The sequence below is a fragment of the Lutra lutra genome, chromosome 8 (genome assembly GCF_902655055.1).
Source record: "Lutra lutra chromosome 8, mLutLut1.2, whole genome shotgun sequence".
Taxonomy (NCBI): Eukaryota; Metazoa; Chordata; class Mammalia; order Carnivora; family Mustelidae; genus Lutra; species Lutra lutra.
Window position 1 is genome coordinate 135,140,104 of NC_062285.1, and position 27,230 is coordinate 135,167,333.

General features: G+C 48.3%; 2 protein-coding genes across 19 annotated transcripts in view; one reads left to right on the forward strand and one right to left on the reverse strand.

The window, feature by feature from the left end:
• FAM227A (family with sequence similarity 227 member A) overlaps positions 1–14,039 on the reverse strand; it is a 78,103-nt gene extending 64,064 nt beyond the window's left edge. For 3 of the 13 annotated variants that reach the window (XR_007129513.1, XM_047742346.1, XM_047742345.1), the window contains exons 1-4: positions 9,848–9,989; positions 8,038–8,120; positions 1,268–1,337; positions 630–706 (exon numbers count right to left, since the gene is read on the reverse strand). Coding sequence is in view for 2 of the 13 variants with exons in the window: in XM_047742346.1 (XP_047598302.1) it covers positions 630–706; positions 1,268–1,337; positions 8,038–8,120; positions 9,848–9,989 (372 nt within the window). In the remaining 11 variants the exon portion in view is untranslated. Of the gene's footprint in view, positions 1–629; positions 707–1,267; positions 1,338–4,590; positions 4,998–8,037; positions 9,990–11,487; positions 11,597–13,616 lie in introns of those variants that run through there. The other 10 variants (XR_007129514.1, XR_007129515.1, XR_007129522.1 and 7 more) reach the window with 10 other exon arrangements.
• Positions 14,040–14,171: 132 nt separating this feature from the next.
• CBY1 (chibby family member 1, beta catenin antagonist) lies at positions 14,172–24,002 on the forward strand. Of its 6 annotated transcripts, none has more exons than XM_047742950.1 (5): positions 14,172–14,243; positions 20,127–20,239; positions 22,009–22,114; positions 22,195–22,313; positions 23,346–24,002. In XM_047742950.1, the coding sequence occupies exons 2-5, from the start codon at positions 20,162–20,164 to the stop codon at positions 23,424–23,426; spliced, it is 384 nt and encodes a 127-aa protein (XP_047598906.1). In that variant the 5' UTR covers positions 14,172–14,243; positions 20,127–20,161; the 3' UTR covers positions 23,427–24,002. The 6 variants fall into 6 exon arrangements, with proteins under 6 accessions (XP_047598906.1, XP_047598909.1, XP_047598905.1 ...); XM_047742953.1 differs by having other exon boundaries at positions 14,177–14,243; positions 20,124–20,239; XM_047742949.1 differs by having other exon boundaries at positions 14,185–14,290.
• The last annotated feature ends 3,228 nt before the right edge of the window (positions 24,003–27,230 follow it).

Consider the following 27,230-nt stretch of genomic DNA (forward strand, 5'->3'; position numbering starts at 1 on the left):
CTCTGCCATCAGCCAGGTGATGATGCTGGACAGGCTGCTGTCAGCTTCCTGTGGTGTCCCAGTGATGGACACCACGTGCACTGGGTGTGACCTGGTCTCTTGGGGTGGGGCAGCACCAGGGCTCCTCTGAACTTACTGTTTCTAAGAGGACCCATCTTTTTTTTTTTTTTTAAGATTTTATTCATTTATTTGACACAGAGAGAGAGACAGCAAGAGAGGGAACACAAGCAGGGGGAGTGCAAGAGGGAGAAACAGGCTTCTCGCTGAGCAAGGAGCTGGATGTGGGGCTCGATCCCAGGACCCTGGGATCATGACCCGAGCTGAAGGCAGACACCTAACGACTGAGCCACCCAGGTACCCGGAGGACCCACCTTTGATGTTCTACAAAGAAACAGACAAATGACCTCTGAACACTCCTCATTTTACCCCTATGGGGGTGGTATATGAGAAATTCCAGAGTTATTAAGATACCTTAAGATCCTCTAAAAAGGGGCCCCCTGTGGGTCCCCCACCCCCCACTCCCCGCACCATCACCAGCCAGGTGCCCAGCATGCCCTCCCCAGGAATAAAATCTAATTTTGTGCCCCATGGAAACCAGTCAGAAAGAGACCCAGCAATAGATCCCTTACCCTTTTAGAAATGAAAGGTCTGACACTCCTGGATTCGGAGCCTCTGCAGATGAACTCTGATTTGCTTTGACTCTTGTCTGCGGAAGAATGGAGGAGAAACAGGATGTGAGAAGCCATGGGGTCTGGCCCCCGCTGTGCGCTAATTATGGCTATGACTGTTCACTCTGCCTGAGCTGCCAGGTGATGGCCACACTGGTAGTCTCACTGGACCCCACCTGCATTTGGTAACTCACTAAGACTCCCCCCCCACCATGGGTTAGACTCCTTGCCCCGGGAGGAGCAGACAGAGCATGCGCTGTGAAGGCAGGCTGGGACCCGAATCCAGGCCCGCCTGCAGACAGGCTGTTCCCTCGCCCCTGAGCCGGTGCCCTCATCTGTAAACTAGGTTCAGTGGCACCTGCCCTACAGGTGGGGACATTATGAAGTTTTAACAAAGGAGTCCGCACGTAGCAGGCTGTCTCTACGTGTGCCGTCCTTCCCTCCTAACTTGCCCAATGCTAGCAACTCAGACTCCTTCAGAAGAGGACGAAAACATCCTCAGCTGAAATGCTGGATTCCTGATTAAATGCATTTGGGATCCTAATGAAAGCCGATCCCCACAAAAACACCAGCAAGGCTGTATGAGAAAGGATATTTGCCTCTGTTTCTCAGGCCGTCTTGACTTTTCTCTCTCAAAGCCTTCTTCTCCAACTCATATCTCTCAATTGCCTTCAAAAATCAAAAAGAAAAGGAGCATTAGGGAATTCATGCAGATCTCGGGGTGGGGGGTGTCGGAGAGCAGGCCATGTCTCCTGCTGGTGTGGAAAAGGCCTGGAGCAAAGTTGGTGGCACGCCTCACATTCTCTCCATGGCCACCTTGGTGGTGGCCGTTGGTGTCACTGACCACCCCCGCCCCCACCAAGTGTCAACCACCAGTACATTTTCCTGCGCTGCCCTTCTTCCTGGCCTTGCTTCCTCTTGTCTATACCTCTGAGGGGTACAGAATTTAGAATGGGTCCAATCAAGCTCCATGGGTTAAAAGCTATTGTTTAAATCCTCTGTAGGGGGACAATGATATCTACCTTCTCGGGTGTTTGTAAGGATCATATATAAAATACTGAACACATCTTAAAACACAAGCACAGAGGCTATGAGGTAGGAGCAGCTCAATAAAGGGTAATTACTATTATTATTAATCACCATACCCTCGACTTCTCAAGAGATTTCTCTTGATCTCTGACTCTCCCCACCCCAATCCCTTCTTGGGGAAAGAAAAGGAAAGAAAAATGAATGTCAGTGACCCAAAAAGTTGTACTGATTGTCAACCATGAGCCTGGTACAGTTCTTGGATGATAAAGCTAATGAAGAATGAGCTCTGTGCTCTTGCCTTAGGAATTTACAATCTATCTGGACACTCACATCTGCACACATGGACCAATTAAGTCCTGAACTGCTACGTTTGGGACTGGAACAAATGAGAGCAGTGTGAGCTGGAGCAATCACAGAGGACTGCCCAGAAGAGGCGGGACACGAGTGTTGGGGGACATGATGAGGCATGTGTCTATCGCGCTTGATACCCTGTGAAATGCCCCTCCAGCTTCCCATCACCTTATCGGAAATTGACATGTGCGCAGGTGTAGGCGGATGGGATAAAGGGTCACACGGGTAAGTCTGTCAACACTGTTGCTCCAAAAAAAGGAGTCCAAGAGGAGGCACAATGAGCGACTCGGATGGGTATAACCCAATGTAGCAAAACAGCAGCATCTCTGAGCCTTATCGGGATGCCACTGTAGCCAAGATTGTCTGGGTCTTGAAGGGATGGACGAGATTTGCACACAGAGAGAGCAGAAAGGACAGAAGAACATTGGAAACAAAGCAAGTTTTAGGGGGAAATGAGGAGACCAGCGTGGGGCTGTTTGCGTTGGAGATGACAGCGGTACCTACCAGTGCCAAGTCAACTCCCAAACCTGGCTGATGGCCAGCACAGCTGGGGAATTACTCACATAGACCAGTTCACTAGAGACGCTCGCTCCTGACATCTGCCTTGGGTCAGGAACTGTTTATTTATGGTGGTGCCTGAATAGTTCTCTATTTAAATTTTAAAAACCAGTAAATATTTTACAAGGTATAAAATCAAATAGTAGAGTCAGAAGTCTCCCTCTTAACCCCCTACTCCCCACAACCCCTCATTTCTTGCATACTCTCCATGTTCAAATGAGAACACATAAAACATACAGTTCTGTGCAATGTTCTTTTTCACTTTTAGGATTTTTTTTATTTTTTATTTTTTAAGATTTTATTTATTCACTTGATGGAGAGAGACACAGTGAGAAAGGGAACACAAACAGGGAGAGTGGGAGAGGGAGAAGCAGGCTTCCTGCCAAGCAGGGAGTCTGATGCGGGGCTCGATCCCAGGACCCTGGGATCATGACCTGAGCCAAAGGCAGACACTTAATGACCAAGCCACCCAGGTGCCCCTTAGGGTTTTGTTTTGTTTTTTTAAGATTTTATTTATTTATTTGAAAGAGAGTGAGAGAGCGAGCGAGGATGAGCAGGAGGAAGGAACAGAGGAAGAGCAAGAAACAGACTCCCCGCTGGGTAGAGAGCCCAACATGGGACTCGATCCCGGCACCCCAAGATCATGACCTGAGCCAAAGGCGGATGTTTAACCGACTGAGCCACCCAGGCTCCCCTCACTTTTAGATTTTAAAAACCTCCCAGGGAAGTCCAATGATCAGTTAGGTTTCAGTGTCACTGCTCCAGGTAGCTGGACTATGAGGCTGAAGCACAGGAGAGAAGCTAGAATTTGCAACCGTATCACTCATTCCACAGATATGTCCTGAGCACCTGCTAAAGGCCAATGCCATGCCCAGGTCAAGTGCAGCAGTGAGCAGTGAAAGCCATCCCTGCCTTCCAAGGGCTCGAGGATTGGTGGGGAAAAGCAAGTGATTATGAAGTGACGGATGCTGCCGTGGGAAGGGACAGGATGCCAGACGTGTGCCCAGAAGGAGCACTGACGCTACTCCTGGGGTCGAAGATGCTGGGAAGGCCTTTCCAGAGTGATGATCTGCGGGCAGAGCGTGGAAGGGAGGAAGACTGGAAAGGAGAGCTAAGGAGAGCTAAGCATGGTTCAGAGATGAGGAAAACCCACACTGAGCGCATGGAAGAAGGAAGAGAAATAGGACGTGGCCGTGTGGGATGCAGGGAGGGGATCTGGGGCTTACTCATTTTTTTTTTTTTTTTTTAAGATTTTACCTATTTATTTGACAGAAAGAGATCACAAGTAGGCAGAGAGAGGGGAAGGGAAGCAGGCTCCCCGCCGAGCAGAGAACCCAATGCGGGGCTCAATCCCAGGACCCTGGGACCATGACCCAAGCTGAAGGCAGAGGCCTTAACCCACTGAGCCACCCAGTAAGTAAGTAAGCCAGCCCCTTACTCATTTATTAGTACACATCGAGAAAGCACTTCTCAGGCCCCAGGCATCGTGCTAGGTGCCAGCCAGGAGGGCAGCATGGAAGCTGGAGAAACCAGTCTGGCTAAGGGGCTGCCTCGGGAGAAGCAGCCACAGAGTCAAGGCCTGGTGAATAGAGAGCGGGGCAAACCACAGCCAACAGAGGGTGGGTGGGGTAGCCCCGGATGGGCTCTGGGGGCAGAAGGCAGACCCAACAGAGCTGACCAGCTGCTTGGGCAGAGGACAGGAAGGACAGGCAAGGAGTCCCTTCCTCCTAGTCAAAGGAGGACCCGAGGCTGCTCCGGCCAGCCCCTTCTTGGATCCAAGTGGCAAGAGAGAGCACCCGAAGAGATATGCCAAAGCTGGGCAACCTTGAAAAGCCACCGGATCCTGCTTCTGGGAGCAAAACATTCTTTTCCTGCTTTTAACATTATAATTGGGGGAAAAAAATCACAGGACATACAAATACATTTCTGTTGTAAAATACCCAAATACTACAGAATTATTTAGAGTAATAAACGTTTTATTCACCTTCCATCCCCCCCACTTTCCAGAACTGACTCCATGGATTGTGTGTAACCTTCCAGACTTTTCTCTTACATGTTTATACATATAGAATGTCCCTCCTGTGAGCCAGGCACTCTTCTCTGCCCTGGTTTAGGGGTTTTGGTGAGTTTTAACCCCTCTAATTCTTGCAACAGCCCCGTGAGAACCTTTATTACTGTTATCCTCATTTTCTAGAAAACAGAGATTCACAAAGGTTGAATAATTTGCCTAATGTCACAATGTGAGAAAACAACAGAGCGGGAGTTTAAGGTTGGATAGTCTCACTCTGGAGCCTGCGCCTCTAGAGCTATGCCCTCTCCCACGGACACGTGCACACCCACAGGTACAAGGCTGCTTAAAGTCCATGCCACCACTCCAGACCCTGTGTGTGTTTTGCCTTTCCTCACAATTGGTGGGGGAGGGGCGATTGAAACCAGTGGTCTGACTTCGGCATGAGCAAACAACAGCTTAGCCTCCGTGAAAGGCAATCCATTTTTACCAAAATTGGACAATTTCAATTCTAGAATCCTACCTGAAGAAATACTTGCAAACGACCCCCAAGATACACATACAGAAACATTCTCATGTTCACTCTGATGAAAATACCACTGAAATCGTTATCAGTAGGGAACAGTTGAATTTATTACGTCACAATGTGGCATATTCCCTATGGATAAATTCAGTTATGGGCTTTTCAAGGTTACCCAGCATTGGCATGTCTCCCCAGGTGCTCTCCAGGATTACGCAGCCACAAAAAGAAAGGGGCAGGGCAACAGTACGGACTTCGAAGAATCTCCAAGAGATTCTAAAATAATTCTGAAAATGAATAAGGAAAAAAAAAAAGCAGGTTAACAAACAGCCACCAGGGTGGCTCAGTGGGTTAAGCCTCTGCTTTCGGCTCAGGTCATGATCTTAGGGTCCTGGGATCGAGCCCCACATCAGGCTCTCTGCTTGGCGGGGAGCCTGCTTCCTCCTCTCTCTGCCTGCCTCTCTGCCTACTTGTGATCTGTCAAATAAATAAATAAAATCTTTTAAAAAAAAGAAAACAATAACCCTAAATATGTGTGTTCTATTTTTCTAAACATAGAAAAGAAGGTTTGGGAAGGGTACCCACCAAACGACTAATGATGGTCACTTCTAAGGAGGAAAATAGGGCTGGGAGTGAAGTAACTTTCACAGTTTACTTGTATACTTGTAGATGGTTTGAGCCATTTATTTATTTATTTACTTACTTAAAAGTATTTATTTTTTTAGAAAAAGAGACTGTGTGAGCGGGGGAGGGGTGCGGATGGAGGGAAACAGAGAGAGAGGATCCCAAACAGACTCCATGCGGAGCGCTAAACCCAATGCGGGGCTTGATCTCACAACCCTGAGATCATGACCTGAACAGAAACCAAGAGTTGGACTTTCAACTGACCGAGCCACCCAGGTGCCCCGGTTTGAATATTTTAGGATAAACATGCATGCCTTGCCATTTAAATTTTAAAAAAGAAAAGAAAAAAGGGGTCACCTGGGTGGCTCAGTCGTTAGGTGTCTGCCTTTGGCTCACATCATGATACCACAGTACTTGGATCGAGCCCCACATCAGGCTCCCAGCTCGGCAGAAATCCTGCTTCCCTCCCACCCCCCCAATCCTCCTGCTCATGTTCCCTCTCTCACTGTGTCTCTGTCAAATAACCCCTCCCCCAAAAAAGACAGACTTGAGAGATGAACTGACCCCAAAAGTCAGCACTAGAAAATTTAGGGGAGGGGGTGCAGCTGAAATCTGTGGAGACAGTCACCAGCTCAGGGCCCTGGGGACAGAGAAACTTGGTGGAAAGCAAGCTGCTAAGGGTGATGTGGTTAGGAGATTTAGCTGGAGTGAAGTGGCAGAAAACACTTACAAAAGATACATCTGGTAAAGGACTGTCACCCAAAATATACAAAGAATTCTTAAAACCCAACCAGAAAAAAACAAACAACTCTATCAAAAAATGGGCCAAAGACTTGAACAGACACCCCACTTAAGATGATCGACATATGGCAAACAGACATATGAAAAGATGTTCAATAGTACATGTCATTAGCAAATTGCAAACTCAAACGACAGGGAGATATCGTTATATACTGATTAGAATGGCCAAGATCGGGACGCCTGGGTGGCTTAGTTGGTTAAGCGGCTGCCTTCAGCTCAGGTCATGATCCCAGTGTCCTGGGTCGAGTCCCGCATCGGGCTCCTTGCTCGGCGGGGAGCCTGCTTCTCCTTCTGCTTCTGCTACCACTCTGCCTGCGTGTGCTCACTCGCTCTCTCTCTCTAACAACAACAACAAAAAGAATGGCCAAGATCCAGTATACTGACACCACCAAATGCTGGTGTGGATGGGGAGCAACGGGAGCTCTCATTCGTGGCTTCTGGGAATGCAAAATGGTGCAGCCACGTAGGGAGACATTTTGGCAGTTCCTTACAACATTCAACATACTCTTTTTTTTTTTTTTTTAAAGATTTTATTTATTTATTTGTCATAGAGAGAGAAGCGAGAGTGAGCACAGGCAGACAGAGTGGCAGGCAGAGGCAGAGGGAGAAGTAGGCTCGCCAAGCAAGGATTCCGATGTGGGACTCGATCCCAGGACGCTGGGATCATGACCTGAGCCGAAGGCAGCCGCCTAACCAACTGAGCCACCCAGGCATCCCCATTCAACATACTCTTACCAGATCGCCCAGGAATCGCACTCCTCACGGTTTACCCAAATGAACTGAAAATATACATCCACACAAAACCCTGCTTCACAGCAGCCTTATGTCTAAATGCCCAAACTTGGAAACAACCAAGAGGTGAACAGGTAAATCAACTGTGGTGCATCCAGAGAAAAGGAATACTATTCAAGGGCCAAAAAGAAATGCGCTACCAAGCCATGAAAAGCCATGGTGGAACCTTAAATGTCTATTACTAAGTGCAAGAGGCCAGCGCACTGGAGGTTCTAACTCTAGGAAACTATGGACACAGCAGAAAGTTCAGGGGTCGCCAGGAGTCGGCAGCGTGAAAAGGAAGAGCATAGAGGATTTTTAGAGCCATGAGACCCTTCCGTACAATACTGCAAAGGTGGACAGATGTCATTACACATTTGCCCAAGCTCACAGAATGTGTAGCACTGAACCGTAATGTAAACAATTTTGGGTTGATAATGACGTGTCCACGCAGGTTCATCAATTGTAACAAATATAACAAACCCACGGGGAGCTTGTCCATGGGCTTGGACAGGGGAAGAAGGCCAGAACTCTCTACTTTCCGCTCAGTTTTGCTGTGGACCTAAAACTCCTCCAAAAAAATAAAGTTTACTAAGTGTTAAAATATATCTTTGACATCTCTATTGCGCAAATGTGCTTTCCAATAAAGGGGGGAGCCCCCAGGTCCCCTCCTGCCTGGAAGCCTCGTCTTAGCACCCATAACTCACCAGGCTGTTGGCCAACGGTTTGGGACTCAGACTGAGATCAGCAATCTTTTGGTTCACGCGCTGTATGGAGCCAATAATGCAGGCTGGGAGGGGAGTCTGTAAGGAAACTCTCTGCGTATTGATCACACACGGCTATGGGGAAGGCTGGCCTAGCTCATTCTCTTTCTGAGCTTTCTCTCTCCACTTAACTATCTTTTTTCTAAACATTCACACCTCTTTGATCATTTTAAATGAGCTGCTTTATGAATTCTAAATGAAAATTAACCATATCCTAGACACCCTGGAAAAGAGAAAAAGATTCTTCCATTACACTCCCATGTTAACAACTTCTGTTAGGATCTGGGGAGATTTCCTTCCAGTATTTTTGATATACATACCTTTTTTCTATCATTATAATCTCAGCAAATGTCTATTTTAGGGCTCTGACTTCTCTTCCACTCGTTATTATGATCATTTTCCAAAAAGCTAAATAATCCTACTATTTTAAGTGGCATTGTATCAATCTATTTCGAGAACACACCACTTGACTGTTCCATGGTTACTGAATATTTAAGTTGATCGTCGTGTCTTACAATTAAAAATAATGCTGCGATGTACACAGTAAGAGAGCTGTTTCCATATTTTGGATTATTCCTCCAACAGAGATTTTCAGGTGAGGGATGACTGGCTCAGAGGGTATCTTGACCTTGCTTATCACTGTTGAAATCTCTGTTCAGCTCAAGGGCCCCTCTCATTACCCTCTCTATCTCTGCATTTCTTTCTATCTTGGCCTCAACCGGTCTAGGATATAGCCTCTGTAGTAGCCCCGTAATCCTATCACTCCTCACTGCCTACACATAAAGCAGGGTCACTCTTACTTCCATTACTCTCAAGGGTTCTCACAGATTGGAGGATACTTGACAAATGAAGATGCCAAGGAGGGACATGACAAATCACAGGAAGTGAAATGGGTTAGTTACGTTGAGATGAGTGAGGGATTAAGAAGAAAGAGGGGACATCAGAAAAAGGCCCAGGAAAGTAAGTCCTCGAAGCAGACCTTGATGGGATCACTTGTGCTCATCTTGAGAAGGGATCCTGAGAGGTGCAGACCCAGCCAGCCTGGCTGGCAGCAGTGGGACTTGAAGGTCAACAAGCTCTTGATGAGACAAGACGACCTGGGGTTATTTATAACCCAAAAGGGTTATATGACAAATGAGCGCTAAGGTCCTCCACAGACAGGCTTCTGGTGGTCCCTGGCGGAGAGTTCAGAGTCAGAAGTGAGATGAAGATGAAGGCAGGGCTAGAGAAGTCAGATGCTGGAAGAGCCTGGGGGATGCCAGAACGGGCAAACTCAGAGGCCAGGCAGAAGGGGAGGGCCGGTGATCACAAGAGGTGAGGTCAGCTGGGGTGAGAACAACAACAAAGTTGTGTCTGAAGGTCACTTATCTGGGGGCAGAGGGCTACACTGGGACTTCTTAGTTGCCATCTATAATTCCTGGGAAGACAGAAGAGAAAGAATGAGAAAATGAAAAAAAATATATAAGCTTTTTATTTTTTTTTTCCCCTTCTTCTGTCCTAGTCTTTCAACCATTATTTCTAGTACTTCTTCCTCCAGGGCCCTTTCTGATTATCCTAGTAAAATAAACTCAAACCAAACAATCCGTCAGTCTCAACAGATTCTTTCAGAGGACAGCAGGGCTTAACTGATTGAAAAAATTAACGAGCACATAAGGAAAGGGGCTGATCGTGCATGACACAGACGTAGGCAGTGGTTACCCCTCTGGGGCAGGTGTATTTGGCCTGGATTGTAGACGGCACCATAGAAGGATACGGGGTGGGTTGTCCTCCAGACTCTTCCTCAGGGCATTCTCCACCGCGTTCCGGGTCACGAGGGAGACAGTCAGGTGCTCATCCATTGGCAACATGGGCAAGGCAGTGACATTGATGACATCCATGTTCCTGAAATAAGCCATTGTCCGGTTTCTCGTAGAAGGACAAAACAGTAACTTTCTGCCTAAGAGCCCCCCATTTCCTATCCCAAGCTTGCTCTCCGTTCAACCAGCCTGCGGGAAATCACAGATAGCATAGAACCATCTTAGAAAACACAACTACGCTCAGCCGGTAAAGTGGGGCTGATGGCAAGATACATGCTGCCTGCCACGTGGGGAACGGAGGCCATCGTCTGACAGCCCTTCTGAGCGATTCCAGACATACATACTTTTCTTTTCCCGTTGATGCTCCTCCGCCCTGTTTCCCATAAACACGGTTCTAGTTTGTATTTATTTATTTATTTGACGGAGAGAGAGAGACAGCAAGAGAGGGAACACAAGCAGGGGGAGTGGGAGAGAGAGAAGCAGCCTTCCTGCTGAGCAGGGAGCTCAATGTGGGACTCTATCCCAGGACCCTGGGATCATGACCTGAACCGAAGGCAGACACTTAATGACTGAGCCACCCAGATGCCCCTCTAGTTTTTTTTAAACAAGGAGACTAGAAGGCTGAAAAGGCCAGGGCTCCAGGCCACCCAGCAAACCAGTTTCCAAGTTAGAAAGGAAATCAAATCCTTGTCTCTCTGAGACTCCTCTGCCAAGTCAGAGTTCTGAATTGGCTTCCTAAGACCCTTTTCAGCTCTCAGATGCTGGACTCTGTGACCCCAGGTCCATCTCCTCAGCATGGGCTGCTGATCTACTCAAGGCTTCCTGCTCCCTCCCAGAAAACTGGCCCTGTCATTGCTCTTCCTCCTGGTTTCAGGTCACTCTGGCTGAAATGTTCTCCTGGGTCCTTGCTTACAGGCCAGGAGTTCCTGCTACCATCTGTGGGTCTTCCAGGGCCAGAGCCTGGGAGCATAGGCCTGGTTCTAAAGAAGTTAAGACTCAGATCAGCCCTCAGTAAGCTCCTATGTAGTGGAGGGAGAGAGAAAAAGTAGTTTAGTGGGAAAATTACCCCAAGGGCTCACCACAATGTCTTTCCCTCTCCTTGGGCTCAAGCCCTCTGCTCTGCCTCTTTTCCGCAGCCATGCTTCCCGTATGCCTGCCCCTGCTCCGCTATGGTCTTGTGCCCCTGTCTTTTCACCTGCTGTCCCTCTGCTCCATGCTCATCCCACATGACATATCTTTTGGAAAACCTTCTTTTATAAACAGTTTTTAAGTAGGTTCCACGCCTAACATGGAACCCAACTCAGGGCTTGAACTCATGACCCTGAGATCAAGACCTGAGCTGAGATCAAGTCAGGCACAACCAACTGAGCCACTCAGGTGCCCCTCTTTTGGAAAACCTTCTTGAATGACTCCAGGCCATTAGTTACGGCCCCTCCTCTGGCAAGTTTTGGATTCTGCTTTCATCTTTCCATCACAGCACTTATAATTCTGAACCGGAATTAGTTGCTTCCACATATTCTCCATTAGGCAAATTGATCCCTAGGGATTAGGTACACTCAATATTCGATTCCATTTTAGACCCACTCACCATACCTACTTTTAGTCTGAAGAAGCTTGGGGCTGTCCCAAGTCAGCTGGATCACAGGAAAGGCTGTCCCAGGCCCAGGTTAATATTATTTTTCCTCCTTCCAGCTCCTAGTCTTTCACTACGTAGGCAAGGGGGAGAGGGTAAGGAGGAGACAGGTGCATTGCTGGGCTTCTCACTTTCCTCCCACCCACTCCCCAGCATGACTGCAAAATTATGGCACGTTCTCTGAGAAGCAGGCTTAGGGAGACTCTGTCAAGAAGCCTCTTGCTTTAGCTTAACATTCTCCCTCATGCCTAATGGAAGAATTGACTATTATTATGATTCTTTTTTTTTTTCTTTAAGATTTTATTTATTTATTTAACAGAGAGAGAGTGAGCAAGAGAGGGAACACAAGCAGGGGGAGTGGGAGAGGGAGAAGCAGGCTTCCGCTGAGCAGAGAGCCCAATGCAGGGCTCTATCCCAGGACGTTGGGATCATGAACTGAGCCAGAGGCAGATGCTTAATGACTGAGCCACCCAGGCGCCCCTATTATTCTTTTTTTTTTTTTTCAAAATATTTTTATTTATTTATTTGACAGAGATCACAAGTAGGCAGAGAGGCAAGCCGGGGCGGGGGTGACTTTGTGGTGGGAGGGAAGCAGGCTCCCCGCTGAGCAGAAAGCCCGATGTGGGCCTCGATCCCAGGACCCTGAGATCATGACCTGAGCCGAAGGCAGAGGCTTAACCCACTGAGCCACCCAGGCGCCCCTATTATTATGATTCTTAAATGTTTAAAATACACACTGTTCTCTTCTGAATTTTTCAGCATACCATTTTAGGTATTCTCTGAAACGGGATACGCTTTTACCAGCATTCCTTGGGGAGGAAAAAAGGATGGGGGAGAAAATGAATTTTGCTGATTCTCTACCCTGCGGGCTTCACTGTTGTGTTGGGGGCAGATAAGTGGAAGAGTAACAAACATTCTGCCCTCACGTAGCACATATTTGACAGCTGGCATGTTTCCTGTTTGAAGTTAACACGTTACATGATTTTAAGCATGTTTAAATAAGTGAAAATGATGCCGACTTTGGAATCAGACTTCTGTTCTGTTTAAACTTCAGCCACTCGATTTACAGAGTGTCCAACACGGCCCAGCAGTGTGCTCTTACTGGGGACAGGGTGGTCAGTTAAGCCAGACCTGATTCCTGCTTTAATGAGCTTTAAAGACCTTATGTCTACAGGGGAGACATGCAGTAATCAAATGATTACACAAATAATTGTGAATTATAACTGCAACCACTGCTTTGAAGGAAGGAATGCAGTGCTGTGAGATCAGCTGAAATTAGGTATGGACCCAGTTACAGCTTGAAGGAAGAGCAGGAGTTAATTAGATAAAGGTGGGGGAAATACCATCCAAGCAGAGGGGAGCTGGTGGAGACAGGTAGGAAAAGACTAGATCTGTGTGTCACAGTAGCCATTAACCACATGTGACAACTGAGGTCCTTGAAATCTGATTGGTGTGACTGAATAGAAATTTTAATTAAGTTAAACTTACAAACTGAAGCAGTTGATTGATGATATGTTGAAATGATTATATGTTAATATTGACTATATGTTGAAATAATAATATTTGGGGCACATGAGTTAAATAGGACTCAAATTAATTTAACCTGATTTTTGTTTACTCTTTAAAGTATGGCTACTAGAAAATTCTAAGTGACACATGTGGCCCCCATATGTTTCCATTGGATAGTGACGGGTTAGACCATGCAGTTTGATTCTAGGACATAGAACTCCCCCCTTTTCAATGCACTGAAGTGTAGTTGGAAGAAAAGTGGACTTGCAGCCAGAGACCCATGGGATCTGGCCCTCATTGGATGGATGACCTGGTGCACTCATGTACTAGGTACCCAATAAACATCCCCTGAATGGCTCTTAGTTTAATTTTTCAAATGGAACCAGTAATACACACTGTTGGGACTTCAGGAGATCTGGCGTTGATCCTCGCACAGTTCTCTGCCCTTGTTCACTGTGTCACCTTGAAGTGGTCCCTGGACCTCAGTTTCCCCTGCTTGTAAAAGCAGATCAGTGCCGGGACGTGGGGAGGTGGCTGTCTGCGGAAGAGGGCGGGGCGGGTCAGCGTCTGTCTTTACGTCTTACCTGAAGACATCGGCGGAATCTGACGAACTTGGGGCCGGTTCCGCCACGAGTCGTTCAGCGGACCCCGCAAAGTTCTGGATGGGACATCCGACACCTGTTGCCCCTACATCCACCAGGAAGGGGTGCCCTTTGCTTTGTGGTGAGGAGGAAGAGGGGCGTCGGGGAGAGGCCCATTTTGCCACTATGAGTCCTGGCGTTCTCAAGGCAACGCCAGGCGCAGTCACCACTTCCACCTTTGCCACAACAATGGAACCTTGGTGAGCCTCGGAGGCATCCGCGAGACGCCGTTACCACGGTGACGGCTCGGGGTTGGGGGCTGGGGAGACCAGACCAATGGGTTTGTGGGGAGACTGTAGTTACTCTTCCCAGTCTATAGCACGGGGCATGTCAGTGACTCCAGGAGACATCCCCTCCAGAGTCTCTTTAATATACCTAGCGCAATCCTCAAGGGTTTCTGGTGCCTCGCGTAGGGTCCCGTTGTGCACCTCACCGCGCCGGGCGCCCCCACCTCCCGCGATGGTAGAGTCCTGGGCGGGGATGCGCGTGCGCACATCGGCGGAGGGGGGGCGGAGCAACGCCAGAGTCGTGGTCGCGGCGGGTGACGCGGACCCCTGCAGGCGGTTTCCGGCAAGTATCGGTGTGTCTGTGGACCTGGCCTTCTGCGACGCGCTTAGGTCTGAGCACCGCGTCGCCCCAGAGCCCGAGGAGCGGGTGGGACGCTCGGGCGTTGTCTAGGGCTTCCCAGCCGCTGGAGCGGCGGGAGGGCGCGGGACAGAGGGCGGAGGCTGGGTTCACCCCAGGTGGGTCGCCGCCCTCCTCGAAGCGGGTTTCCTCAATTATAAACTGGGTTGGTAATTCCTCCCCGCAGATCGGCTGCGAAGAGGATGAGAGTGCGTGCGGGTGCACGTTTGTTCTCTACCGTTAGTTGAGTCCAGCGGCCTGGGGAGGCAGAGTATATGTGTGGCACGTACTTGGCTAGCTCTGAACTCTTTGAGAATCCAATGAAAGCCGAAAGCGGCTCCTTCCCTTCTTGTTAGATTTTAAAAAGATAATGTATTTTATGGCCCATTGCAAACTGTAAAGCATTGCGCCGCGATGAAGTGATTATCATCAGCTCAGAGGGGTAGACCTTATTTGAAGCCCAATTCCACCACCTTCCCAACCTGTGACTGGGGACGAGTTACTTCTTTCACACTCAGTTGTCTGTTTCCTGAGGCATACTTACCTCGATCTATTTCTCAGGGTTGTTGTGAGCATCAAATGCCACGGCTTTTTATAAACACTAGAACTACCTGTAAGTGGGTACTGTTGCTATCCCTGTTTACAAATAAGCCTGAGGCCCAGAGAGCATTAAGCTCGGGGGGTCCCAGTGGGGCTGAGCAGCAGAGCCATGATGGGAACCCAGATGTTCTCCCTTCACTTAGAGTTGAGCCCTCTCTCTCCAGGGAGTTTCACTAGAGAGAGACCTACCTTGTGCCAAGGGGCTCGGCTCAGCTGGGACCTCAGGGTCCACACTTGTGTTCCAGATCTTAGGGTCTCAGCCAAAGTTGTTTGTGGATTATTGGATATGACTTAAAAGGCATTTGGTCCAGACACTTCCTTTTCCTCATCTGAAATATATTCATGATAGTTCTCTGCTTAAGGGTTATGAGAATGAGGTAACGAGGGAAGTGCCCCTGTTAAAACCTTGAGAGAGAAAGTAACTTGGCCAAAGTTTATGCAACTGAGGGGCAGAGCCAGACCTGGAACATGGTCTGTTGTGTCCAAGTGATATGCTCAGGCCTGGTACTCTTAGCACAGTGGCAGGCTTTCCAAGAATGACCTGGCCAAGTATTTTTCCTTCTTCAGATGTCTCCAGGTGTTTGGAAGGTTAGGGGCTGTTTTTTAGTTGTTTTTTGTTCATTTGTTTTGTTTTTTTCATAGTTAACATCATTGTAATTTATTATATCCAGAAGTATATTTCCTGTTTTTTTAAAGGTTTTATTTATTTATTTATTTGTCAGAGAGAGAGAGAGAGAGAGCGCGCACAAAAGGCAGAGTAGCAGGCAGAGGCAGAGAGAAAGAAGCAGGGTCCCTGCTGAGCAGAGAGCCCGATGAGGGTCTCGATCCCAGGACCCTGGGATCATGACCTGAGCCGAAGGCAGTGGCTTAACCAACTCAGCCACCCAGGCATCCCTCTTTTGTTTAGTTTTTAAAAAAGATTTAACTATTTATTTGAGAGAGAGAGAGAACAAGAGTAGGGAAAGGGGAGAGGGAGAAGCAGACTCCCCACTCAGGGAGCCCGACTTAGGGCTCGATCCCAGGACCCCAAGATCATGACTAGATCTGAAGGTGGCTGACTAACCGACTGAGCCACCCAAGCAGAGTATATTTCTTTAATATAATTTAATATAATATATATAATTTAATATATTACATAATATAATTTGATATTATTATATAAAATTTCTACCACTTGACCACCCTTTATCTATAAAATGATGATTTCACTAAAGCCAGCCATCCTACCTCCCTCCAAACAGTGAGGAGTTTGGTGTATCTTTCCAAATTTTTTTCTATTTTTTTAATGTACATATATTTTTCCCCCCCATTTTTTTTTCTTTCTGTCTTCTCATGGCTTTATATACATTGTTCTGCATCTTGCTTTCTTAATGTTTAGAGTGTGTTGGAGGTCTTTCCAGGTCAGTTCATATAAAGCTGCCTCAGTGTTTTTACTTGTCCTGTTGCATTCCATTGGAAGAATGTGCTACAATGTATTTGCCTATACCAACCATTGGCAGACATTTTGGATTGTTTTTTATTTTTCACTGTTACCAACAGCAGGGAACATATGTGTGTGTATGTCCAATTCTTTTTGGAGGATACATTTTTAGAAGATCTGACAGCCAAAAAGTGTGCACATTTAAAATTTTGCTACGTTTTGCCTGACTGGGAAATTATAACATCTTGTTTCCACCTAAAGAAAACGAAAGTGTCTTTCTCTCCACACCCTCACTGGCATTGGATATTTTTTATCTTTTAAGTTTTGCCAATATGGTGAATGAAAATGCTTCTTTTATGATGTACCCCCACTAATTATTTATACAAGGGCAATTTGATATATACCTTTAGCCAACTGACCATGACTGTGGACCTTGGGGAAAACTGGCTAACTTCTCCACGCCCTAGTCTAGTATTTTCATCCCTGATATGGGTAGAAAATACCTGTGTGGCTCAGTGGGTTAAAGCCTCTGCCTTCAGCTCGGATCATGGTCTCAGGGTGTGGGATCGAGTCCCACATCAGGCTCTCTGCTCAGCAGAGAGCTGAGATTCTGCTAATTAATGATTAGGAGGGATTCTCCTCTCTCTCTGCCTGCCTCTCTGCCTACTTGTGATCTCTCTCTCTTTCAAATAGATAAATAAAATCCCTGAGCCGAAGGCAGACGCTTAACAACTGAGCCACTCTACTGTTGTTTTTAATGAAAAATACACACCTACTAATGAAATTCTCATGAGTACACCTGCTCCAAATATCTTTATTTTTATTTATTTATAAATCATACAGACATGAACATCTGTATTATTGTAAAACCTCCAAAGAAGCTTCTAGACTTCCATCATTAATCTTAGTGACACTAATTTTTACATCACTGAAAATAGCATGGTTTTTCGTCATGTTCTCATTGAGTGCATGTCTTCCTAACTGATGGATTCGTACAGTGAGTTATCTTTTTAATCATAGTTGATATAAACCTTGTTTCAAATGGTCTTGAGAAGTTCTCTCTTTTTTTTGGCCAGCTTCTTGTCAGATGTGATTAATTCCTTACTGTGTGTTTTTTTGCCGGGGCTGCGGGGGGCGGGGGTGGTGGTGGTGGTGTGTGTGCTGTTTCTTTGAGAAAGAGGAAACACAGGGGGAGGAGCAAAGGGAGAGGGAGAAGCAGACTCCCCAACGAGCAGGGAGTCTGATGTCAGGCTTGATCCTAGGACCCTGAGATCATGACCTGAGCCAAAGGCAGATGCTTAACTAACTGAGCCCCCCAGGCACCCAATTAATTCATTACTGCTTTTGTCTCATAATGTGGTGGAAGAAGATTTTATATGTAGGAGTAGGAAAATTGAGAGCTCTGTTTCCTTCTGTTCATTGTGCTTTTGTTATGATTATCTTCACTCTACAGTTTCTTGGATCTTTTTAAACGACTTGTGTATTTTTTTTTAAAGATTTTATTTATTTGACAGAGATCACAAGTAGGCAGAGAGGCAGGCAGAGAGAGAGGGAAGCAGACTTCCTGCTGAGCAGAGAGCCCGATGCGGGGCTCAATCCCAGGACCCCCAAGATCCTGACCTGAGCCGAAGGCAGAGGCCTTAACCCACTGAGCCACCTAGGCGCCCCACTACTTGTATTATAAATTAAAATTGGGTAATATCTGGGAAGAAATGAACCTTGACCTCTGTCTCACACCTTACACAGAAGTTAATTACAGATGAATCATAGTCCTAAATGTGAAAGCTAAAACAATAAAATTTGCAAAGGGTTATATATATGAAAATATGACCTTGGAGTAGGCAAAATTGCTTAAATAGGATACAAAACACTAATCATTAAATAAAATTGATAGATTCCATTAAAATTAAGGACTTCTTTAATCAAAAAGAAACCAATAAGAAAGCAAGAAGACAAGTTGCAGATAGGGAGAAAATATTTTCGGTATTCTCTCTCTACAACAAAGAACATATATTCAGCATATATAAAGAGCCCTTACAAATCAGTAAGAAAATGATGGAAAACCCAATAGAAGAGTGGCAAAATCTACCCCCCCACACCACCTGCCTTTCTGCCCACTTGTGATCTCTGTCTGTCAAATAAATAAATAAAATATATTTTTTTTTTAAAGTGGCAAAAGACTTGAACAAGTACGTCACAAAACGAGGTTATCCAGGCGTCTGATGACTATATGAAAAGGTACTCAATGTAATTGAGCAGTTTAAGCACTCAATGCAGTATAACTATATACCTACCAGAGTGAATAAAATGAAAAAGATAGGAAATGCCCGAAGTTCAAAAATTTGTCCACTGTTGGTAGGACATATAAGTTGTCTCAACCGCTTTGGAAAACCATTTAGCAGTATCCTGCCAGAGCTGAATATGAAGGTTTGACGGCTTCACAGTTCCACCCCCGGGAGTAGAATCGGAGAAGCGTACTGACACGTACAGAAGTTCATGTCCGTGCGTGTTCTCCGCAGTAGTGTTTCTAATTGACAAGAACTGAAAACAATGCAAACGTCCGCTTACTCAGTAGACTGTTTTACTGCAATGTGAGTGAGCAAAGTGTAACTACACAGAACATAGACAAGTCTCACACACATGATACTGAGTGGGAAGAAACCAGACACAGAAGACATCCTGCATGAATCCATGGATACAGGGCTGTTGGGCAAGGCTTGCAGTGTGATGAAACGTTCTGTATCCTGGTCTGGAGGGTGTGCGTGCATGTGTGTGCGTGTGTGTTTGTGTGTGTGTGTGTGTGTGTGTAGTAAAAATTCATGAAGCCATACATTTTACTATCTGTATACTTTTCTATGTTACACATAAATATACGAAAATATCTACCCCACCTCCCCACCCCCCAAATGGGCAGTGTCGGTAAATCGACTTCACTGGGCCAGCATGAATGGCAGTAGGTTGCGATGGGATAAAAGCAAATGGTGGCCGTTGTCAGCCCTGCCACGTGGTGGGCCTCCTCCTTCAGCTGGACACCTCACCGGCCACACAGAAAGGAGACCTTCTGACCTAGGACTGAGTGAGGGCACCATTCTCACTCTGGAAGTATAATAATTCTCACTCCGAAGTATAGAGCTTCATTTCTCTCTCTCTTTTTTTTTTTAAGATTTTATTTATTTATGACAGAGAGAGGGAACACAAGCACGGGGGAGCTGGAGAGGGAGAACCAGGCTCCCCACTGAGCAGGGAGCCCAATATGGGCTTGATCCCAAGACCCTGGAATCATGACCTGAGCCGAAGGCAGCTGCTTAAGCGACTGAGCCACCCAGGCACCCCTAGAGCTTCGTTTCCTTAAGATAGAGTCTGTGCAGGGGCTCTTGCCCCATGTGTGATTCTCCCCAGCATCCAGGAACAAGCAGGACTGCGTTCCTTGCTCTAGATTATAAATCTGGTGATGTCACCTTGTGTGACAAAACTCCACAAACAGGCAAGTTAGGCCCTTGCCCATGGTGACGAAACTAGACCCCCACGGGTCCGCACTGAAATGCTCACACCCACTTAGGACTTTAGTCTTTCTAGACCTCCTCTGTTCAGTGGGGATTACAAGGAGAGTAATAAACACGGGGTGCTTGTGAATAGAGGAGTTTCACACAAGGGCTTCATGGAGTGTTCTTCTAGTGAGCTCTCAACACGGGTGTCCTCACCAAGATGGTTGAGAGCCACGTGGAAAGATGTATGTTTCCATGATCTGAGGATGGTGGCATAAGGTCATTGACCCATCTGTTTGTATCTGTGACTTTTTCTGACAGTAGAAGGGAGCACCGACCTTTCCTTCATCAGGCCCAAGATGCCTCTCTTTGGGAACACGTTCAGTCCCAAGAAGACGCCCCCTCGGAAGTCCGCTTCTCTCTCCAACCTGCATAACGTGAGTATCACCACTGAGGCCCATCTCAGTGTGCAGGGACTGGAGCATCAGGCGTGGTGTCTGACGGAAGGTGTGGTCCTCCAGTGGCAACGGAGGGTGGGATGAAGGCATTCCAGGAAGAAGGACAGTCTGCCCGCGGCTTGGAGGGGGCCCCATATCGAGCGGGCCCAGACTTGCCAAGGAGCACACACTGTGTGGGTCTTGGTTTCTTGTGGCTGCAGAAGCCCCAGCAGGCTTCCTTGTAAGGAAGACATCCTTCTAATTTGTATTATTGCCATTGCTAAAAATATTTTTAACTCCCGGGGTACCTGGCTGGCTCAGTCAGAAGAGTGTGCGACTCTTGGAGTTGCGAGTTTAAAAAAAACACATTTTTAAGACGGTTTTATTTATTTATTTATTTGAGAACAGAAGCAAGAGCAAGCGAGTGAGAGAGTGAGAGAGAGAGAGGACACAAGCAGGGGGAGCGGGAGAGGGAGAAGCAGCCTCTCCACTGAGCAGGGAGCCCGATGTGGGGCTCGATCCCAGGACCCTGGGATCACGACCTGAGCCGAAGGCAGAAGCTTAACTGACTGAGCCACCTGTGTACCCCCTCCAAAAAGAAAAAAAAAAACATTTTAAACTCCTGTTTGGAAATCATCGTCAGAGCATTTCAAGAACCTAGTAAAACAGTTGCTCCCAGGATGATTTTTGGCTCCAAATGGTATTATCCAACTTGCTTTCGCTTTATTCCCAAAACCTGGCCAGGAATTGATTTTAATTGTGTCTGAGAATCAAAATCATTCTTGAAGGACGATGTTTTGCCATCCTTAGTGGCACTCAGGTGTGTTGAAGCTCCAGATGCGGCTTCTGGAGTGCAGGGCTGGTCGCAAGGACCCCAAAATCCCCAGACCTGGTCCCGGCACCCCAGGGCTGCTGAGTGAGTGGTAGAAACTCTGAAAACTACATTACAGACCAGCTCAACTGCAGATCGGGTGTTAGCATTTCACGCCTTTTCTTTTTTTTTTTTTTTTTAAGATTTTGTTTATTTACTTGACAGAGACACAGCAAGAGAGGGAACACAAGCGGGGGAGCGGGAGTGGGAGAAGCAGACTTCCCGCTGAGCAGGGAGCCTGATGTGGGGCTCGATCCCAGGACCCTGGGATCATGACCTGAGCTGAAGGCAGACGCTTAACAACTGAGCCACCCAGGCGCCCCCATTTCATGCCTTTTCTGTGACCTGTAGAGCTCCGTGGTAAGCAAGGAATAATGTAGGGGCTTATTACCTCTAAAAAAGGATTTTCTGCTTTATTAAAAATTTATAGTAGGGGGTGCCTGCGTGGCTCAGTTGATTAAGCAACTGCCTTTGGTTCAGATCATGGTTCTGGAGTCCCGGGATTGAGTCCCACATCGGGCTCCCAGCTCTGCCGGGAGTCTGCCTCTTCCTCTGACCTTCTCCCCTCTCATTCAAATAAATAAATAAAATCTTTTAAAAAATTATAGTAGGATTTCTTAAACTGTGAGGTGCCCAGCAGATGTCAAATAATTCAGATTTCGGCTTACAGAGTTTTTCTGGGAAACATGTATAATAAAGTGGAAGATTCCTTCTTCTAAGATTAAAAGTTTTTGTTGTACCTTATTTGATTTTCTGACTTTGAACAAAAGTTATGAAATGTGCCCAGTGATGATTAGAGAAAAGAAATGAGTTGCCGGGGTCACACTGTTAGCAGGAGAGGCGCAGGGACTGGGGTCCATGTGCTTCTTGAACCCCCCGGCCGGTGTCTCATCCACAGCTGGATCGGTCAACCCGGGAGGTGGAGCTGGGCCTCGACTACGGGACCCCCACTATGAACCTGGCTGGGCAAAGCCTGAAGTTTGAAAACGGCCAGTGGATAGCAGGTGGGCTGATCTGCTGTGGTGTCCACCAAGACCGTGGAAACAGAGCCCCCGTGTAACTGCCGGTTCTATCCTTCCACCAGAGACGGGGATCAGCGGCGGTGTGGACAGGAGGGAGGCCCAGCGCCTCCGCAGGCGGAACCAGCAGTTGGAGGAAGAGAACAATCTCTTGCGGCTAAAGGTGGACATCTTGCTGGACATGGTAAGGGGGGCGATAGGAAGGGACGCCTCGTTCTCTCCTTGCGGGAGAGAGCAGTTGGAGTCTGCGTCCGGGCCGCGCGTCAGCGTTAGCGCAGGGGAAAGAGCAAGTCGTTCTGCGAGTCAGGAGCGTGTCGGAGGGAGGGATACTTGAGCTGAATGTGGATAAAGGGAGGAACAGAGGGTGGGATGAAGGCATTCCAGGAAGAAGGACAGTCTGCCCGTGGCTTGGAGGGGGTCCCATATCGAGCGGGCTCAGACCTGCCAAGGGGCAAACTCTGTGCGGGTCTCAATTTCCTGTGGCCATGGAAGCCCCAGCAGGGTGGTGTGCGATGAGAGGTGTTGGAGACTCGGCAGAACTGTACTGCCTTCTGGAGCCAGCCCACCAGGGTCCTTGCACAGCGCCACCACGGGCTTTGTGACTTCAGCAAATTCCTTCACGGCTCTGTGTGTCTCAGCTTAGTGTCTTCATGGGTGAAGCAGGCACCAGAAGAGGAGCGGCCTCGTACTGACTTAATAACCCAAGGAAAGCGCTTGGACCAGAGAAGTGCTCAGAAGTGTAGTCCCTCCTGCCCCCCACCCCCAGCAGCAAGCTGTCCTCTGCTTCAGAGTAAAGTTTCTGTCCCTGTCCTGAGTAGCCTCCATTCCAAGTACGTTGAAAGACCGGAATGAGGAAAGTGGCGTTCTTTTTCAATTAGTTTTCCCCTGATCACCATTATGTGAGCTACGGCTCAGAAACAACTCAGACCCCTAATTCTTTAGCCTTAGGATGGCCCATGGTCTGCCTTTATCATCTCCTGAGGCCTGCTATCTTTAAGGCAGTGAACGCGTGACCAGAATGTTGGGAGGGTGGGTCAGGACTGTTCTTTGTGTACTGGAGGTCCTTGGGGTTCCCCAAGGGGTTCCCTTGGTTTGGGGGGGGGTGGGCAGGGGAGAGAGAGGCCAGGGGGCCTTTCCCCAGGGCTCGGAGCACCTTGCAGTCATGACACAGCCCAGAAGGGCGCTGGTTTATTACCGTCTCCGGCCTTCGTTTCAGCTGTCTGAGACCACCGCCGAGTCCCACCTCATGGAGAAGGAGCTGGAGGAGCTGAAAAGCGTCAGCCGCAGGAGGAAATGAAGCCCGTGAAGGCCTTCGTCAGGAGAAAAGGGAGAAGCCCACCGACCCGAGGAGTGGGATGTGGCTGAGGGTCTTTTGCAGCTGAACTAGGGGATTAGGTCCTGGGAGAGAGGGTCATATAATAGGTCCAGCAGGCCCTGGCCCCCTTGGGTGGGCAGCAGGAAGGTACCACGTGCTGGCAGAAACCGGGACCCCAGGCCAGGGCGGTGGGCCAGAACAAGCCCTGGGGTGCTGTCCAGTGGTGACTTCACGTTCATATGCGCCTTCCCAGGCTCGGCCTCACTGGATGGAGGCTGCTGGCCGCAGCGGCTAGGGTTCATTGCCTCATCCCTGACGCTGGTGTCTAGGGCGTGGCGCCAGCAGTTCTAGAGTCCTGTGTTGGGGGCCTTGGATGAACAGCCCTCCTGGCGCTCTGTGCCACCTCCCTGGGGGTCCCTTAAGGAATATTTATTCTCCAAATCCACCCCTCATCTGGCTTCAGCTTCTCGGTGGAGAGCCCTAGGCTTCCACGAAAACTCTCTATTTTTGTGCTACTTTCCTGTGTACTTTCTCACAATTAAATGATGGTATATCATCTGTCTGTGGCCAAAGTGACTGAGAAACGAAAGCAGCAGGTCTTGAAGAAGTCAGTGGAGCCTGGAGTCTAAGCGTCTGTTTGGCTGTCCAGAGACACAGTTTTAAAAAGTTTAAGTTGTGGGGAAATGTCACCCTGCCCGGAGAAGCGTTCCAGCTCTCTGAGCATCCGCCGAGGCTGACCGGGAACAGAAACAGTCTCACTGCCCAAATTCCTCTGCAGTCCTGATGAAGTTTTAGAATGGAAGTGAGGGCCGGAGCCGATGACCAAGAAAGAATTCTGAGGACATGTCTGGCGCAGAAAGGTGATTTTATTAAAGCACGGGGACAGGACCTGTGGGCAGAAGGAGCCGCCGCCCAGGGTTGTGAGGGGCGGCTGATTACACACTGCGGGGTTGGGGGAGGTAAGGAAAAAGGGAGGCTTTGAAAGAACTTTCCTGTATTAAAAAAGACACACAGGTTCTGGGAGGCTTTGCTATTGTCAAGTTAAGGTGGTTTTTCCTTTTGGCGAGGCATTAACCGTGAGATAGTTGGGCGCTTCCTGGAGGAATGTCCCAGTCCTGCCATCACACATCCTTGCCAGTGAGCTTTAGGTCTAGAAGAAATTTAACTTCATTTACATTTCCCTCTGCCTCAGCCTCCCTCAGTTTTAGGGAGGGAAGATGATGTCAGGGCGTCAAGAAGAGTTACAGTTCTCTGCAAGCCAGGCTGTTGGTAAGAAAGCTCCCTCTTGTCCGTCACGAGGACATTTGTAAACTGAGGGAGGCTCAGGTCTTGCGGGATTGTGATCTCTACAGGGTAACTATTTGTTTTCCATTTGGGGCAGCCCGGGGTGCCCGAGGACTGTCACGGACAGCCCACGGGGGGCTGTTTGCAGGGTGTCAGCTTCTGCTTTGCCCTCTGTTCTCTCATCAGTCCGTCAGAGATTGGGGGCTAGCTCGGACCTGGCAGGGACCCAGTGGAGTCCTGGAGTGGCTGAGTGGTCGGTGCGGGGGGAGTTTGCATTCCTAGAGAGGGAATTTGTGCCTAGGTCCATGTGAGCCGAGCTGCTCTGGCTGGAGGAGGGAACCAGTAAGAGGGAGCCCAGCTCCCAAAGTTAGGGGGGAGGGCACTGAGATGGGGGCAGAGCCCAGAGCTCTAGCCTGGCGATGGCTACGATGGGCAGCAGTTTCCACCTTGCCCTCCTACTGAGTCTCCCTCAGCTCAGCCCTGTGAGTGGGGGCCTGGACGCAGGTGTCCTCAGAGGTAAGGAGCCAGATTCCAGGAGGTTCAGAAACTGGTCCAGGATCATAGGGCAGAGAAGTGTGAGAGCCTGTGTCATGACTCCCCGCTCCTGGTGAAAGGGAAGGACTGGCAGGGAACCGGCCTCTAATGGGCCAGTTCTGGAGGAGATGGATAGACGCTCCAGCCCATAAGCTCACTTTCTGACCGAGGAGAGAATAACTCAGAAGAAATGGGATGATACAAATGTAAACAGGACGTCAGTGCTCATGCTGATTGCAGCAGGGGAGGGCTGGCTTAGTCCTGGCCCAGCATCCGTGGCGACCATCTACTGAGTGCCCTCAAGGCCAGACACCTGTTGCTGGATCTCCTAGGATTCTGGTTTGTTACCGGTCCTTGGTTTTAGAGGAAGAAACAAGCTCCCTCGAGGTGACACAGCTGGAAGGGGTGGAGCCCTGGGAATCAGGAGGGGAAGGTTTGGTTGTCACAAAGTTGTGGATCCCTGAGTCTCCCTGCCACCAGACCGGACTGGAGCCATTATGTGGGACAGTTCTGCAGTGAAGAAGGACTTTCATTTTGAGTGAGAAGGGCAATAAACTGTTGCTGAGTTTGAACAGGGAAGTGGTGCTACGATCAATTTTTTGTAATGATTTATTTATTTTAGAGAGTGTACAGCGGAGGGGCAGAGGGAGAGGAGAGAGAACCTCCAGCAGACTCCCTGCTGAGTGCAGAGCCTGACGTGGGGGCTCAATCTTACAGCCCTGAGATCATGACTTGAGCTGAAGTTAAGAACCAGACGCTCAGTTGACAACCACCCAGGTGTCCCAATCAATGTGTGTGTGTGTGTGTGTGTGTGTTTTAAGATTTTATTTATTTATTTGACACAAAGAGCACAAGCAGGGGGAGTGCCAGGCAGAGGGAGAGAGAGAAGCACAGTCCCTGCAGGGCAGGGAGCCCGATGCAGTGCTCGATCCCAGGACCCTGGGATCACGAACTGAGCTGAAGGCAGAGGCTTAACCAATTGAGCCACACAGTCGCCCCCACCAATCAGTTTGTGTTGGGTGATGGATGTGAGAGAAAGAGGAAGGTGGTCACATCTCACCACCCCAACCTTTGTGTCTGTTGTCCCCCTGCCCATGCTATCTACTTTCAAGTTCTTCCCTTTCTAGTCACATACATCCTTAAGGTTCTGGTTAAAATTAGACTTTATGAACCAGATCTGCTGCTCAGGGGCCACCCAAGTAAATAGTGCCATTTACTAGAACTTAAAGATACTACAACAGTTTTGTGAATTTCCGCACTGCATGTCAGGTTGGGGGAGCAGTTACTGGGGATGCTGCACGAGATCCCTGGGGTGTCAGGGAGCGTGCAGGATTAGAGGCTATTGGAGGGAGTCCTTAAGGTCCTACAGGCCTCAAAAGGGGATCTACCCGCACAATTGTGCAGATGCGGGCTAATACGTGTTTTTTTATGGGAGGGGCTTACAGCTTCTCTAAGATTCTTGAAGGGATCTGTGCCTGCCCACTGACCCACATTAAGAATTGCTCTATCACCGGGGCGCCTGGGTGGCTCAGTGGGTTAAAGCCTCTGCCTTCAGCTCAGGTCATGATCCCACGGTCCTGGGATCGAGCCCCACATCAGGCTCTCTGCTCAGCAGGGAGCCTGCTTCCTCCCTCTCTCTCTGCCTGCCTCTCTGCCTACTTGTGATCTCTGTCAAATAAATGAATAAAATCTTAAAAAAAAAGAATTGCTATATCACCAATTGTGAATTCGGACAGGACAGAAACAGGAAAGGCGGAATCATGGACTTGAGGGATGGGGTCGAAGAGGAGCCAGAGGCTGGGGTTCCAGAACACCCCATCTCCATCCAAATGGCAAAGTCAGCTCTGCGTCTGCGTGGGGCATCCACACTCACTTGTTACCTGTGCTTGTCTCCTTACCCTCCCACAGGCCCCCTGGCCGGGTTCATTCTTGCCTTATGTATTCTCTGCATTTCTCCTCCAAACCTTC

Coding starts and splice junctions, on each gene's coding strand:
- CBY1 (XM_047742950.1), top strand. CDS start 20,162: ATGCCTCTCTTTGGGAACACGTTCAGTCCCAAGAAGACGCCCCCTCGG. Junction 20,240..22,008: donor CTCTCTCCAACCTGCATAAC/GTGAGTATCACC, acceptor TCTCATCCACAG/CTGGATCGGTCAACCCGGGA. Junction 22,314..23,345: donor TGGACATCTTGCTGGACATG/GTAAGGGGGGCG, acceptor CCTTCGTTTCAG/CTGTCTGAGACCACCGCCGA.